Here is an 18,154-nt window from a genome sequence, read left to right on the forward strand (position 1 = left end):
TTTTTTTCAAAACTCAGAAAAACTTTTGCTCTTATTGTTCCTTATGGTGAAATTTGGACTTGTGTCTGAACATGTTATAGATATTTTCAGTTTATTTTAATTTTGCCTGCAAACACATTTAATACATTAGGGTCAAGTGAATATAATGCATTTATGTTGGCTAATAACGTAAGCATAAATAATTACTTCTGCTTTATTTAAAATAAAATTGAAATAACCAATATGTGAAGGTTCACTTTAAATATATTTAGTTATAATGTATTGCTCTCCCACATCTAAAGATCATTTTACTTAATTGTACTTTGCTCTGCCAACTATCTTGGTCAGCAGAATGGCAGACAAGGGAGACAACAGTAGGCTTCTCTGTGATTTTAATTTAGCGAAGAAAGCAACACCCCAAACCTTCAAATCACAAATAACAAAAATGACCAAAATCATCCTAGGATATTTAGCTATTAGACTAGATTTTAACAATGGAATCTTGTTGAGTAAAACTGTGTTTACTTCAGTTGTGCACATTGCCTGCTGAGATGCCTTAGCAACCGTTCTAATGCTTTATTATCCTCACCTAATCTGATTGTCCGTGAAGTACAAGTAAAGGCCACAAGAACAGAGTCCTTCCCATCTCCTTGGTGCTTTTGTCCAGAGCCTGTAATGTTTGGTTTTCCAAATGGACCGAGAGAGTAGACAAGTAATGCCTCCTTTTGGTGCAGTCCCACTGCCCTGTCCAGTTGCCCAACTCAGAGGAACTCACTTTGGATTCCTGTCTGCATGGACTTCTAGTGTTGAAAGGTCACCTTGGTGTGGTAGGAGAGCATGACACTTGACTTTTCTTTAAAGCTGGTTCAGTGTCTTAGAAACAAAGAGTTGACTTTAAAAGGATCCTTTGCAGTAGTGGTTTAAGAGCACTGGGTGTTATTCGCAAACAATGAATCATGGAACACTACATCAAAAACTAATGATGTAATGTATGGTGATTAACATAACGTAAAAAGAGTACAATCAAGTAACAGAAGTATGAAAAGATAGTCTACAAGGCTGAATAGATTACTGTCTGTGTTCTTCTCTATCTCATTTTGTCTTTCATAACAACCTCTAGGATGTGCATCAGCTCTATTTATAACTGTCTTACTCTGGCTCCAGTTAAAGGTCTAGAAAGCTATATCAGACAAATTTAATATTTAGGTTTTAGATTCTTCATCTATAAAAGTGGTGAAACTAAATGATATCTGAGTCCCCTTCCAGATCTAAAGTCCTTTCATTCTATTCTGTTTTCGTTGTAAATGCACAGGCACACATTACATAGTCATTTATCCATGTTATATATGCACACCCACACATTCTGTAAATAATGAGGTACAATAAACAACAGTGGAAAAAAGCCTTAAAAAATGTCTCCTTCAAATGTATCATCAACCTCTCTAATTATCATTTCTTTTAACTGTAGGATCCAATGTACTATAGAGCTATACTGAGGCAAAATAAATCACTCTTGTATGAGGATATCAATGACATTGAAATCTCTTTACCAAATTCTCATATCTCATTATTAGATTAAGAAGAAGCTTCTCAAAATAAAGTTGTGTCCATATAAGTCCTGTGCCTTACATCTGCAGATTAAGGGCAAACGTGCACATTTTACGGCAAGAATATAAATGGATGCCCTCATACAATGTGTTGAAATATTTAAAAGGTATTAACCAAACTAATAAAGTGACAAGTAAAATATGTTCTGTCCTATGACTTTCACAGGTATGTTCTCATAGTGACTTGGAAAGTTCAAATGCAAAATTGTTACACTCCTTGTAGATCCAAGCCAGAGTGTGGTGGCATGCAGAGAGCTATAACCCAGTCCCAGCCTCTGGCCCTGGCCTGTTCCCTTTCTTTCCCACACCTACCTCATCCCTCAACTTTATGAGACTGGAGCTGTCACCTGTAGACATTCTGGAATGTTCAAAGATCAAACTATGTCCGCACGCCTCAAAATACCCACCTCTTGGCCTCCTCTACCAGTTCATTGTTGTGCACACCAGTGGCATGGTTCACTTTTGGAAAAACAGAGCTGAGGTAGAGGCAACTCAGAGTCATTGAAATGAGCTCCAGTCATTGGGGCAGAGAGTTCCAGGGTCCCTATTGCCCAAAGCAGAGTCTAAGGTCAGGGGGTGGGCTACCCATGAGGAGTACATGGGTTTAGAACATAGGCCCAAAAGCAAGAGCCCTCTGGCCCAGGGCTAAGGGCAGAACAGAGTCCACATGTCTGAGTGGATTCTTTAAAGATTAGACTTCTGCTTTCTTCACGTTCTTTGAGAAAACTTTATGCACACTCACATATTCACACCCCTTCACATTCATGCGCACTCACATATTCACATCCCTTCACACTAAGCTAAGTTAGAAGCTGTCTTCCCTCCTCCACAACATTTATCATGTCATACAATAATTGTGCTTGGTACTTATTATGCAACTAAATGAATTACATAAATTATATAGATTTATAAATTATATAAATCAATGAACCAATAAATCAGGTACTAATACAAAGGAATCAGCTTTATATTTTTCTCCCAACAGGTGTCATTGCACACCAGGAGTGGTAGTAGGCAGGATAAATCCAACAGGATTACTCTAAAACTGCTTTTTCTCCTGCATCTTCTTAAATTCATTTGTGTATTATAGATTATTTGGAGTATATGTGTGTTCATGAATATGTGTGGTGTAACTAAAAAAAATAATTTTCATGAGGATAGTTGAAAAGTAACTGTATCAATTTCTAGTCACACTACGTGGCTATTTTTAAAGCAGAGTGTAAAAGATTTAGAAGAATTTTTTTAAAAAGATTTTATTTATTTATTTGACACACAGAGAGAGCACAAGCAGGGGAAGCAGCAGGCAGAGGGAGAAGCAGGCTCCTGGTTGAGCAGGGAGCCTGATGCGGGACTCGATCCCAGGACCCTGGGATCATGACCTGAGCCGAAGGCAGACGCTTAGCCAACTGAGCCACCCAAGTGCCCCGATTTAAAGGAAATTTTAGGAATCATCTAGTTTATCACTTCACAGATAAAGAAACAGCATCAGAGTGGTTAAATGACTTGACCAAGGTCACAAAGCAGTCAGCGGCAGAACTAGGCTGGAATTCAGTTCACCTGATTGAGGTTTTATGTGTTTTACAAAGTCTAGATTTGCATTTTGTAATACAGTAGCCACTAGCCACATGTAACTATTTAAATATAAATTAATTAAAATTAAATAAAATTTTAAATCCAGTTCCTAACAGTTGCTCTAGCCACACTTCCAGTGTTCCATAGCCACTTGTGGTTAGTGGTTACCATACTGGATCGAGCAAAATAGACCACTTCCATCATTCCAGAATGTTCTGATGGACAGTGGTGGTCTAGGCGGAAAATAGACCTGAAGAGTAGATGACTATATATTATAGTCCTAAATTTATGTCCTCCTTCTGCTGATCATGGGATATTTAAATTTTAGCAGCTAGTGTTTCTCAACATTGTTGATTTAAAATAGGAAAAGCACTTACACTTTACTCGATAGAAATATTTTTTACTGAGTGTAGTGGTACAGTGATAGGCCTTCGTGAACCATAAATTTGTTTCCTTTATGGTACGCTAGGGAAGTGTGCTTAATCACAGAGGGCAGAGGAAGCCTGTTAATTTTTCTTTCTTTCTGGGTCATTTCCATTTTGAGTTCAGCAACAAGAAACAATTTATTAAATATTTAGAAGGAATGGAATGAGCTAATTTCAGCTCTGGATATCTGGTGAGAGGTGATAAAGTCTCTGTTTTGGGACCTACTCAGAACATAGATTCTCAAATACCTAGATTTGTCTTTAATCTGAGGTGGTAGTTTATACTCAATATTTAGTCTTGGGTCCTGGTTTTTTTAAGTAGTGAAAAAAACGGATTACTTCTTTAATTTCCTGAGCTTTAAGAGACCTTCCTTACAGAGGTCACAGCTTCATAATCTTGAGAAACACCAATGGATGACTCATCCTTTTTTCCCCCAGAAACTCAGCACTTGAGATAGAGAAGTCAGAAATAATTTATTCCTTTTAAAAAATAATTACTCCATTTAAAACTTTTTTTTGGTCAAATATTCATGAATTAATAGAATTACATGCCATCTTACTGATAGTCTCTAAAGTAGACCTGTTTTAGAAGAACTATTTGAGGGGTGCCTGGGTGGCTCAGTTGTTGAGCATCTGACTCTTGGTTCCCACTCAGGTCAGGATCTCAGGGTGGATGGAGCCCCAGGTCTGGCTCTGTGCTCAGGACGGAGTCTTCTTGTCCCTCTCCCAACCCCTCTGCCCCATACCCCGCGTGTTTTCTTTGTGTGTGTGTGTCTCAAATAAGTACATACATACATACATAAAATCTTTTTTTAAAAAAGAACTACTTCAAATAATAGAAATTAGGAAGTTATATTATTGACACAAAACTCCCAGATACTTATAGAGGAACAACTCCCTCAAAACTGGGAACTCTTTCCCATGATAGAGGAATAATGGTTTGAGTGGTAAAATTATGGAGGAAATCCTGTAAGTGGAATTTAATAATTTTTATGTTCATTAATTCATTGTTTCAATTTAGTCAATATTTATTTGCTAGGCACTAACTAGGTACTGAGGATTTAAAATATATGACCTGAAGAACTTGCTGCCTAGTCAAGTAGATTTTATAAATATGTGAATATATTAAAATATAGCTGGTTGAAATGTGCTAGAGAAACACAGAGGATAAAAACCAGCTCTGTCTGGGTGCAGTGGAGAAGGCTCACAAAGGAAGTGAGTTATGACTGCTGAGCCCCGAAGAATTATTAAGAACTTCACGTGAAGACTAATAGGAGACTGCTTGGGAAAATATAAATGATTAAGTGTGACGGAAGACAGAGTCCATGAAAGACTCAAAACAAGATATGAGGCTCTCCCATCTCAGCACTATCCTGCTCTTTCTTGTTTATGCTGTATTCCTTCATACCCAGTTCAACTAAATCATCGGCTTTTACACTGAAAACATTTCAGCACACTCTCTTATATTCTAAACATTTCCCAGTAGTTCCTAGTTGGGCATTTCCACACACTTAAGCTATGAAATCTGAATCTTGTAAAACATTACTTGAAGTATACTCCAGGCATACATATAATAGTGGCTAGAGTTTATGTTTCTTGACCTTCCCTCATCAGACATCCAAATAGAATATGGAATTTTATATAGGTACATCTTAAATGAATTCTTAAGTAAGACCAGTTTTCATTATTTATTTCAAATTTCCTCTTACTCTTTAATAACCAAGTTAATGCATTTTCTGATCTTGCAATGCGTTTGACCAGGTTAATATCTTTGAAAAAGTTACAATTAAAGTCCGTTACACCGCGTCCCTGAGAAATTCTGGTACTAACATTTTATGACTCCAAAAGTTAGACTATATGTGTTATCATTCTTCCCTACAGAACCTGACTTTAACGTATTTTCTTCGTTCTGCCTAACTCTTATTAAATCATGGAAAAATTCTTAACTAAAAAAGGAAATAATTTTAAATGTCTTGTTTGGGGCTTTTATCCTCCTCTTTACAGATGGACCACCTCTTTTTTGTTCCCTGTGTTTTTTATTACAGAAGCTGGTTGTATATTCTTGTATCCAGAAATGACCAGCAGCTTTCAGAGCTTCAAATTTTACTGTTAGCCATCAGGGACAGAACAGGAACTGTGTCCACCCCCTGCTCACACAAAACATCATTTCCTAATAGCAGGCAACCAGAACTTGCCTTAAAACACCTCCCAAGAGGCAACCTAAAGCACATCATTTAGAAACTCTGCATCCTGTTTAAGTAATTAATACCTCAATCAAATTTGGACTAACATCGGTGGTGTCAGAAGAATTCATTAATTTTTTTCCATTCCATGATCTATCAGCCTTTTTAAATTAAAAAGACTTTTTTTTAATTAAAAAATGCTTTTTAAAATGTTTACAAGCTGGAAAGTGCAGCCAATGCATAATGGTTATAGAAACATCCATTTCTTAACTGTGTGTTTGAAGATTAATTGGGGTTGATAATTCTAGATATGGTTTACATAATGGCTTTCTGAAGTGCATTAGAGACCTTGGACCTACATCCACATCCACAACACTTTCCATATTAATGAGACTATATAACTAAGATGATTTTTGCTTGGCTGTTTTAATATAGAAGGCATGAACTGAATTCCTTCTCTCATTTTTGCACTTAGGGGTAATCTAGAGGCTGTTAGAATATTCCAGTAGTGTTGGAATGCCTTGGGTAAATGCAAGGGTGAAAAATCTCATTCCCATCTTGAGACACTGTTGTCTACGGTACAAGAACTTGATTTATTTATATGTATTCCTATAATTTTTATTATCCTCAAAGTAAACACTATTGTGCTTACAAAAATCTATAAGTCCATACAAATACAGTCACCCTTCCTGGTCCATATCCCCACCTTCAACTTCCTACCTATAGCCTCTTTGGTGTTCCTTAAACACAATTAGCATGTGCCCACCTCTTGGCCTTTGTACTTGCTGTTTCCTTGCCTGGAACATTCTTCTTCCTTTTATATGCATGCCTCTGCCTGATCTCTTTCGGGCTCTGTCCAAGAGTCACTTTATCACTGAGGCCTTCACTGACCTCCCCACCACCCCCACTTTAAAATACTACCACATCTACTTCTCCCAATCCTTATTCCCGTTTGCTTCAGCACTTACCACCTGACACACTTTGATGCTACTCATTTATTTGCTTACTGTCTTTCTCCATTCGTTAGAATATGAAGTCTAGGAGGGCATGCATTTTTGCTTATTTTGTTCACTGCTGTTTCCTCAGCACCAAGAACATTGCCTGACACTCAGTGGGTACTAGAAAACTACTAAGTGGATGAGTTAATGAATGCATGCAAAAGGAGTCACTGGACAATTACCATATGCCAGCTATTGTGCATGACAAAAGACATTTGGTGTGAAGAAAGAAGTAACCAGACTATTACAGTACTGTTGGTAAATTTTATGAAAGAAGTGCTGTCATAGGGGCGCTTTGAAGAACAAAAGAAGGGGACCAGGCCCACAGGTGGGGGCACTGAGCTCTAAGTGATGGAATGGGTAGAGGAGAGAGGACCAAAGAGAAGTTGCAGGAATAGCCAGCCAGAGGTACAGTGGTGCAGAGACGCAAAAGCACACCTCCTGTGATGAACTACAAATCTTACAAAAGTTCCTGCTTTTCTCAAAAGCTATGGAAAGCCATTGAATTTTTCAGTAGAGGAAAGATATGAACCCATTAGCCTTCTAGAAAGCTGACTCAGGCCGCACTGTGCAGAGAGGTGGAAGGAGACTAAAGGTAGAGCGGCCCTCAGGTGGATGCCCATCAGCTAGCTGGGAGAGAAGAGGGTTTGAACAAGGGCATAGTGATGCAGGTGATGAAGAGGGCAGGCTGGAGAGATTCTTGAGTAATAATCTGATAGACTTGAGCAGGAAGGGGTAAAGGATCACTCCCAAGCCATGAGTCACACACTTTTTGGTGAAGGGAATCACCAAGTAGGACAATCATATTTCTCTGACTTACTTGCTCACCATAGTCCACATATTTTACAGTTTTTAAAAATGGAATCTAGCAGGGGTGAAGGTAAACAGGAAAGAAAATCAAGGGCGCTGTGTAATATCTTTCTTGTTTATAAGTTTTAACATTGCATAGCCCTCCATGGCCTCTTCCAAAAAGATCACAAAAACTTTGGTTTTAAAATTTGTCTGCAGATGAGTGATGTTATTACTCTGCACTTGGAATTTTTCAATGGCTCATTTGGTTTTTATCTTTTGAATACATCACCTAGAACCTGTACCAAAATAAGTATATTTTAAGGTTTAAATTATAGTTTACACTTCTGGAGGTAAACTTAAAGAAATACAGTTTAATATGATGAGATTATATATGGTGCACAGTTTTTAATCTTGAGACATATACACAGAAATTATTTTGAAAAATGAAGAGACCAGATTGTTCCCATTTAAATTGAGCCTCTATAAAGTATATGCAAACATAACGGTGCTCACCAAGAAAATATCTAAAAAGGAATAATTTATTGATTAATAAAAATGGAATGAAAAATTGACTCTCTAGTCTGGAAAAATATTTGATCCAAACTTAACTCACGGAGACAATAATAATGGAATTATTTTAGAAATCTTAAAACACTAGAACAATTGGCTTTAATTTTAGGAATAATAAAAGGAATAATTTGACTAGTGAGTAATGAACTTATGACATTGTTCATCTGAGTCATTATTCGTAATGACTTTTGAGCAGGCTGAAAATATAAATAAATTTAAGAGGATTAGATAGGTTAGTGAATGGTTGTGTGGCATTTGCCCGTTACTTTATTAATTTATATTTGTTCTAGAAGCCACAAAACTAGTCAAATGTAAACATCTTAACCAACTAGTAGCAACATACTTTAACTTCAAAATCAATTTTTTTTAAAGATTTTATTTATATATTTGCTAGAGAGAAAGAGAGAGAACACAAGCAGGGGGAGTTGCAGAGGGAGAACTAGGCTCCCCGCTGAGCAGGAAGCCCAACGCAGGGCTGGATCCCAGGACCGTGGGGTCATGACCTGAGCTGAAGGTGGATGCTTAACCGACTGAGCCACCCAGGAGACCGTAAAATAAATTTTTGAGCAGTGAAGCTTTTATTTGTAAACTTAAATTTAATGACCACAGTGTCATAGGTATATAATGGTTTTATTAATCTAAGGACACTCAAAACACATATAAGCAAAATCTTGATCAGCAAAATAACTATTTGGGTTGTGTGTGCGCGCGCGCGTGTGTGTGTGTGTGTGTGCGCGCGTGTGTGTCTATATTTACTCGAATGTATGTCTGTGCCTTATATCCAACTTCGGTCTTTTCCCACTTCCCTGCTAGTAACAGATGACACTATCCTTGGCTTGCTACCATTTTTCCCGCCAGTGAGATCAAAGGACTTATATGCACATTTTTGGTATCTGAGACTATATCCTTGGCAACTTAGTTATGAATAATCCACAAGACATGTATTCACAATTCAAAGTTAATATTACATCTTTAAAACTGCTTTTATTTTTAGAGTTTAGCAAAAATAGAAGTAGTTTCCTAACCATGAAGAAAAATTTTGTATTTATTTTCTCTATAGCTATCTTTTGATTTTCATGAAATATTGTGTTAAAATAGACAATATAATTTTGTAGATTTCACAGTTCTGGGTAGTCTTTCTAAATCTTTAATGTGGTCATGCAACAGAGACCAAATTAGAAAATACAGAAAAATCAGTCTCTAGTTAAAAACTTGATTTCGAATTTGCTCTGATTTTTCTATGAAATATTCCCTTCCTGGGTTATCCATCAATGTAGTGAAAAACTCAACTGTACTGCACAATCTTTTTTCAAGTGGCAAAGTTAGGTTTAAATGGAAACAAACCTTTTTGAATTGAACATATCCATTCTCAGTCTAAACATTGAATTAATGTACTTTTTGTTATATGATTTCCTTTCTAACATCAACATTTTAAGAAGTGAAATGCCCTGGAGACGCTGGGACAAATGGAATCATAGACCATGATAAAACCCCTTCGACTCTCAGCTCCCCATCGCTACAACTTCCAAATTCTGCCTTTACTTAACATTAGCATTCACTTCCCAAACAATTTACCCAAGTGAGAGATGATTAAACCTGTTTATGTGCTAAGGGGAAGGAACTAGTGGAAAGCGGGAGGCTCTGATACAGATGCAGGGATAATTGATGGAGAAAGATCCCCGAGGACAGAGACAAGGTTGGATTCCAGAGTCTACTGGATGCATCTGCCTGCAGAGGTGGGGTGCCTCTTCTCCCTCTGACATAGGAAGGAGGTCCCCGTGGGTTTGAATTGATGAGAGACATAATGTTGAGGGAATTTACACCTGATGTCCTCTATTTTCTCTGCAAAATCTAAAACAGGGAGAATTTTAAATAGAAGGGGTGAAATGGGGAGGGAGGCTGTCTGACCGCACAGATATACCAGATAACCAGCACATTAAGAAGTTAGTTGGTTGAGTAAATAAACAAGGAACATAGAAAGGTGATATTGCACAGTGCGCTTTCAATAACCTAAAGCTGATTTTATGAGGAAATTCTTAGTCTTCCTGTGAGGATTACAAAATAATTTATGAGGAACAGATTCTCTGAATGTTCCTAAACATGGTGTAGTTTTAATAAAAAAATTATGCATGACTAATTCTCCCTCTAATGTGCACTCTAGTGCTTTCTTTAATGGTACAGAGTATGAATTAAGATGCTGATTAACTGAAATGTCACACATTAAAAATAGGCTATCCGTTCATTAGGTGTAATGGAATATAGAGGTAGTTAACATGAAGTGATAGAGTAAACTATCATTTACTATCATTTATAAAGTATAACTTTGTTAAAATATACTAAAATTAAAAGTATTTGTAAAAGAATTAGAAGAAAAATGCTCAATATTTTATGTAAAAATAGACATAAATAGTCAGAATTATAACTGGATGTCTTCGTGCTCTTTTCCACCATCCCAAAGCTTCGCCTAATTATACATAAAGCCAACAGAATCCCAATGCTGAGTTTGTGGTTGAAAAACAGCTAAATCTCAGAACTGCCGTATTTCCATTTTATATGTAAATATTCCCATCCATCTTCCTAAATATTCTATTCCCCCACGCGCCCAGTATCATAGGTTATCGACAGCTGACAGCATCTTTTGTTTCCTTTTCTGTTACACCCTAGGTGCCACAGTTGACCTTGGCATCCCCTAGTTTGTAAACAAGTTTTTGTGCCACATTTCTTAAGAGGTAGAATAGGACAAAACATGTTTCTTTGTAATGCTATTCAATGATTCCCTTTGCAAATCTGCTTCCTGAAGTTTTGCAGATGCAGAAGTCACATAATGTGCGCTTGCTGAGGAACTGCCCTGCATTTTCACTGCTTCTAGCAGTAACATCTCCAGCCTTCTAAATGAGATTGAGTTGATAGATGTACAGGTATTTGAAGAAACAGATGCACTGGAACAGCAAAGATTCTTTTTTTAAAGGAAAAATCAGAATCTTACTGCATATGCTTAATGTTCTTCAAAAGAAAACGAGAGAAGAAAAGACCTATTGTGTACTTCCAACCAGTAATTTCCGTTTTCCTTGACGTACAAAACATCAGCATATTTCTGCACAGCATAGAGAACCTTGCAGACTAGGACAGTTTTAATTGGCCATTTAAGTTTAAATGGTTACATTATTATGTTAATTGTATAATTTTTCTATTTTTAGGGTCCTCTGGGGCCTCCAGGACAAAAGGTAGAGTATAAACGGTACTGGGGAAGTAATTATACTTGCATTGCCTAATGGCTAGCATGAGAGGTGAATAGAATTAGCTACTGTAAGCCATACTGAAGCATCTGGCTTGTGCATTCTCCTTTCTAAAAATACAGTCATTTAATGTGAGCCATTAGATTTCTAATCAACTCCATTATAGAAAATCCAATAAATCCAGAGTAAACTCTTTTTAAGCTGTCTGTCGAACTTTAGGTTATTGAATTTTTAATTAAAATACTGGCAAAAAAAAAAATACTGGCAAAACATTGTGACAAAACTTAGAATTTGAAAGGTCATATGACATTGCAGACTGAGTGCATGGTCCTGCTCAAGTATTATGACCAAATGATCGTAGAACGGACCAGAACAAAAGATGTACTTGTTGTTTGGTGACTATTCCATTGGTCCATTAGTGTTTTCCTTTGCTGAGGTAATCTAGAAAGTGACTTCCTGATTGTCATTTCCCAGTCATCAGAATTCACCATTACATTCTGATGGAGAGGGTCTAGCGCTTCTAAAATTACATCAATAACAGTAGTAAATATATCAATAGTAGGTAGGTGGCCCTTTGCCAACAAAATATTGCTAAGACCCCATTCCCTGTTACAATTCCCACCGCACAATGGGGAAAAAGCAATATTTAACCTGCAGAAAACTAAAGAAAACAATTGTATTACAACAGGTGGAAAAGTGATTATTCTTTATCTTTGGAATCCATCAAAGATAGAGACTTTTTATCCCCCAAGCACTGGGCATGTGGCATCTGTTGAAACATAATCCTACAAACCAAGTCCAAAGCCAATGAGTTGTGAGACAACTTGTGTATAAGAACACTTTGTCCTTAGCAATAATGTCTCTATTAAGCATGGTGTGAAATTGTAAAGCTACCCTAATCCACATGCAACCAGGCTCAAATTACTGCCTGAGGCTTCAGGAAGTCTTTTAATGACCCACTCAATATAATTACCAAAAGCACTAAGGAACTTGCCATCTCAATTTGTTTTGCATATAATGACTATAGATTTTTTAGTGACTATATTTTTAATAAACTTTCTCTTTTAGAGCAGTTTTAGGTTTATATTTACTCTTTAAAAAAACTTTTTCCCATTATTATTAAAGAAACTTAATATCATACATCAACTTAGAAAAATCTGTTTTCTAGGGCTAGACAAAGAATAAACACATTTTATTTAAAAATGGTTTCTCCAGAGCCTGAAAGGGGAAGTGACATCACGATCCGAAAACATTTGTTAATGTTCTGTATCCAGGTAAATGTCATAGATTTTCTCAGGTGATAATTAGCTTTCTTATTCTCAGTTCACCCCACCTACGTCCAAACGTTCGTAATCACCCCAGTGCAGATATGCACACATGTCTACACACACACACACACACACACACACACACACACACTCTCTCTCTCTCTCTCTCTCTCTCTCTCTCTCTTAACTTAATATTTGAGGTGCTGTTGTGTTATTCCTAGTCAGTGTTTAACATTTGTAACACCTTTTCTAGTCTAGGAAGACATATTCATATTCATTTGGCTTAAATGTATTCCCTGAAAGTCCAGAGGAAAATGCTTCAAACACAACAAATTTGAGTGCCTTATTTGACTAATTGTGGAACAAGTGGTTGTTATTTTAATTACCTTTTGTTTTATGGTATTTAAACTCCTGAAATGCAAGAGTTACTGCTACTGCTAGGCTTTTCCAGATGGAACTAAGCCTGTTTATTTCTTAAAAGCACCAAAATTTAGAGCCATGTGGCCTTCCGATAGCTGTAGATCCCAATTTATGATGTGAATTTCTTTAAAATCATATTAGGGATAAGTGGATATTTAGAAACATGGTTAAATTTAACTCCGTAGTTTCTGAGAATGCTTGATGAATCTGCTTACATTATTATATATCTGAATACCATGGATAAGATCTGAAAAACTTAGCCCTTCACCCATGTTTTAGCAAGGTAAGGTTATGGCTGACATAATTAATACAATACAAACTTAGAATTGAAATATTTTGTGATTCTATGCTTAAATTAATCATGTGTCTTCTTAGGGTTCTGTTGGAGTACCTGGAATTCCAGGGGTGAATGGTCAAAAGGTAAGTTCTATAGAATAGTTTTGATCATTTAAAGGAATTAAAATCACAAAATTATTCTAGTCAGTAATGTTAATAAAAAGCTTATATACTTATAAAAGCACTACATATACTTTTGAAATGCAGGGAAATTATGGTGCAAAAGATCAAACTAATTTAATTTTTAATGATGTATTAAATAGAAACTCTTAGAAAATTTTCCATTCTATTTTGATAAGTTTTGTAGGAGATACAACTATATCTTTCTTATAAATATATACATATAAAATAAATATACATAGAATAGGAAAAATTTTGTGTTTAACATTAATTGTGATAAACAAAATATACTCCAGTTTATTCTTGTCATGGCAAAAGTAACGTGTTATTTCTTTCATTAACAAAAATTCTTACAGAGGGAACCTATTGGAATATTCTGAATTTAGGAGCAAGCTCTTTTTACTGTTAAGAAAAATTAGGGTTTAAATAGACTCGCCAAGCTCTGGTATTACACTTTTACTGTACTGTTAATAATGAGGAGTGAAATAAAATAAGAAAACCCCACAACCAGACATATCTATATGTGTGGTTACATCTATTCTTGCAACATACTTACTGGCTGGGCAAAGCATCTAGCATCATCCCACAAGTGGGTCTGCTTTTCTGTGCTCCCCAACAGTGCTGACTGGCTTTTCAATCTGGAACCTCTACAGAGACCAGGAAAACCATAGGGGCAGTCAACAAAGCCAGTCTACCAGGAGCCAGGAAGCTGAGCTAGGGACTTTCTTGTCTCCCTTAGAGTATTTGGACTAGCCCTATAAAATCTTGTGACCCATCAGCTTGTGTTGAACAGAAAATTTTTTAAATCTGTGCACTCTGGATTAAATTTTGAAACCATAAGGAGCCTAATATTTACAGACAGAAGAGACCTCCTATTGACCTTTCCCATCTTGTCCATCTTTTCTTCTTCAATAAGATACTAACAATCACTATTTAAAAGCTACAGTGGCTAGCAAAAAGCATGAGTCTGCCACTTACAGGCCACATGAATTTTGGCAAAGTCCTTGAATTCTCTGGCCTCAGTCTCTTCATATGTAAAAGGAAGACAAAAACAGTTTCTACCTACTAGGGTCAACGTGAGGATTAAATGGTAAGTAGACATAAAGCCTTTATGACAGTGGTGTTACAATGAAACGTTTCCTTCATTGATCTGTATCTTAAACAAGGCCCTCTGCTTCCACGATTACTCAATTCCCAGTGAAATTAATGTCCTCAACTAAGGCTTATGGTATCCGCTAATCCACAAACCAACCACTGCGCACTCCATCGGAATGAACTGCCCAGCTCACTGCTTTATTTGCCACTTAATAAAATACATATCTGTTTGCTTCACAAATCCTGGTAAAGAGCAAAGATTAACTTTCTATTTAGAATATTTCAGTTCATGGAGGGATACATAAAAATTTGGAAGTATATTCATTCTAAGATGGTTTTAAAGTTATGTAAGTCAAGATAATATTTGGAGAAGACAGATATTGATATAAGAGAAATGTTTTTAACATTGGTGAAGAACAAAGCTTATACCCTTAAGGTTAATGTTTTGCTCTGTCTTCTTTGCTTCTTTTCTTTTTTCAACTTTGGGACAATCATGAAAATTTATAGAAACCTTTAACCTGAAACAAAACAACTTTAAAACTGTCACATACATGTTTATGAAAACTGCATATTCTTTATTTTTGCAAAGGAAATATGCAATTTCCTTAGCAAGAGAAAGGAATGTGACATTTTCTTGTCCTGGTCACCAAGTTTAAATTATATTTCAAGAAAATAGTTCATATTTGTGGTTTTATGTCTTGTTATACATCTTTGTGGCATTTTAAAGGGTTTTCTATAGGACCTAGGGAAGGTAAATAATTTCACACTTTTATGAAAGTATTAGCAAAATATAGTTTACGGTTGTTTTTCCTACTCCATAGAATTTAACCTAAAACTTTGTGGATGAAATTTCTGTTAACACTAGTGATTATCTAACATTTGTAATATTTGCTATATCATCTTTAGGAAAATAAAGTGCAAAACCATGAGTCCTTCACCAAAACAGCAGGTCATTTAGACAATAAAAACAAAGCTGGAAATGGAGTAATAATTCTGTACTTAAGCATATGAAATATGTTTTGGATCTCTACAATTTGTTTTTCTAAGAAAAGAGCTTACAATGACATAATTTTTTAAAGCACCTAAATGTCCTCAAGCTGTCTTAAGAAAACATTTTTTCTACATTACAATTTCACTTTTCCAGAGAAGTACTTTTGTGGTTTAGAAAATATTTTTCAAATAATGGTTAAGGAAGAATATGATTTCTAAGCCGTCAGAAATACAACAAATAACAACTAGAAAATACAAAGATTTTTCTCTTACAAAAAAGGAAGAAAAATATTTTTAAAAAGTATTTTGTTTTCCATCCATTCAGATTGACAAAATTGGTGATTGGCTTTGGCCAATAAACTTGGTAGTGACATTTTTTTTTACACTATTTTCCTTCAAATACAGATCACCTTGACTGCTAATCTGAATATTTCTTATTTTGTAATGGTCTTTCAGGGATTCAGATTGTATTAGGAGAAAGGACTTACATAAGCAGTAACATGGCATTAAACCCCAATCTAGCTTTTTCTGGCATCACAATCTACAAAGGGCTCCTGAGCATTTTCTGTGAAATGTGGAAGGCAGTGTATACCGGTATGGAGGAAAAAGTGTGGACTCTGTAGTCAAAATGAATGGGTTAGATCCTAGTTCTCATTTGGGCAAGTTATATAATGTTTCTAAAGCTTAGGTGCAAAATACAAATACAGACCTTGCAGTATTAACTAGATGATGTCTCTAAAGTGAAGATAATACTACAGATGCTCAATACATGTTATCACGTACCTGTAGAAATAGTATCACACTGTAGGAGTTTCAGCAAATGAGCCCTAGGTTTACCCTCAAGCAGGGATGAGAAGCCAGCTGAATCATGATAGGAAGAATATGCATATGCAAAATTACACAGGAAGGTAAAAAGTTTCTCTGTGCTCTGGCTTTTTACCTACTCACACGCCCAGGAGTGCTGTCCTGGAGTCAGGATGCTCTGTTTTCTTCCACCTCATGTGCAGCCTTTGAAAGACCCTTTTCCTGTCTGGGCTCAAGGCAGTTTCATTTGTGAAATGAGACCAGGGGCTGTACTAATTTATTTCTAAGTCTCCAAGAGATAAAGTCACCTGTGTCTCATTTTTGATTCAACCAGCTTCTAGCATTCTCTGTTCCCAATTCTGAAAGCTGTTGTTTCCATAATTTAGATTTGTTGCCAGCAGCCAAAGCAGTTAGGGTAGATTTAATACTAAGTCTTACCTAAAAATATGAAATGTTGTCCTCTTCTTCCCTAGCTAATTTTCTTGGACACGAAATTTTGTAATTCTCAAGAATAGATCCTGTCAGTCTAGGGCGCCTGGGTGGCTCAGTTGGTTAAGCGACTGCCTTCGGCTCAGGTCATGATCCCAGAGTCCTGGGATCGAGTCCCAACTTGGGCTCCCGGCTCAGCGGGGAGCCTGCTTCTCCCTCTGACCCTCTCCCCTCTCGTGCTGTTTCTCTCTCTCTCTCTAATAAATAAATAAATAAAAATCTAAAAAAAAGAATAGATGTAATTATACCTTTAGACTGATCTAAAGGTATAATTACCATTTTGTTTGTGCTCCATTATTCATTTTCCCTCTCTGTCTGTCTGTCTGTCTCTTTCTCACACACACACACATGCATACATGAAGCGATGTATATCTGAATATTTGACAATTAAACCCTACTCCTCAGATATACTGGAGAAGTGGGAGCTTTTAAAAATAATTTTGTGGTAGAACCATCTTTTAAACTATCTTTTTAACTTTTGTCCTTTTGACAAAATTAATTGCTGTCTATAGTTTTTGGTAACCGGGGTTAATGGGTATTAAGGAGGGTATGTGATGTGATGAGCACTGGGTGTTATACACAACTAATGAATCATTGAACACTACATCAGAGACTAATGATGTACTATATGCTGGCTAGCTGAACATAATCGATTTTTGTATATATATGTGTATCAGAACTTTTAAAAATCTCAACTTTTATTAGGTGGTATTAGAACCCTATATTTTTCTATTCTTTCCACATTTTCACATTAATTGGCACCCATAAAAGCAAATCATCATAATGACAATTTACTTGAATAGCAATCAATGCCCAGCACCGGGCAAATACAACTGAAGAGGAGATCTGGGGACAGAGACAGGGTGCATTAAAAGTCTAATTGGTGCAGTTAACACCCTTGTCTGTTACTATGAAAATAATAATAAAGATTTTTAGGATTAAAAACCAATTACTTTGTCTAAGCAAGCTAGAATATTTTTGAGACCCCAGAGTCATAGGGATTGTTTCCAAAGCAAAAGACAAATATCAGAAGATCTTCTTCATGGATTTTTCAAGTATTTTCTAGAATTTATTATTTTTAAAACTTCAAAACATAAAATAAATAAAAAATGATGTTAGCATATCATCTACGAATCTATCCCAGATAGCTATGTAATTTTTAAGGAACATTAAATTTTAATTAATTTGTAGTTATGGTATTTAGAGTTCCTTTTCATCTCTTATCCATGGATCTCACAGTCTTCACTGACATTAATCCTCACAGCATACT

The 18,154-nt window shown here is 36.1% G+C and overlaps 1 protein-coding gene across 1 annotated transcript in view; it reads left to right on the forward strand.

Moving 5' to 3' along the window:
- Positions 1 to 18,154, forward strand: part of COL25A1 (collagen type XXV alpha 1 chain) — a 452,975-nt gene that overhangs the window by 346,299 nt on the left and 88,522 nt on the right. The window contains exons 11-12 of the mRNA XM_028121315.2: positions 11,324 to 11,350; positions 13,426 to 13,470. Coding sequence (XP_027977116.2) covers positions 11,324 to 11,350; positions 13,426 to 13,470 — 72 coding nt within the window. The remainder of the gene's footprint in view (positions 1 to 11,323; positions 11,351 to 13,425; positions 13,471 to 18,154) is intronic.

This window comes from Eumetopias jubatus, unplaced genomic scaffold (assembly GCF_037043125.1).
Source record: "Eumetopias jubatus isolate StellerSeaLion01/CBP00866 unplaced genomic scaffold, mEumJub1_p1.0 scaffold_2, whole genome shotgun sequence".
In the NCBI taxonomy this organism is placed as follows: Eukaryota; Metazoa; Chordata; class Mammalia; order Carnivora; family Otariidae; genus Eumetopias; species Eumetopias jubatus.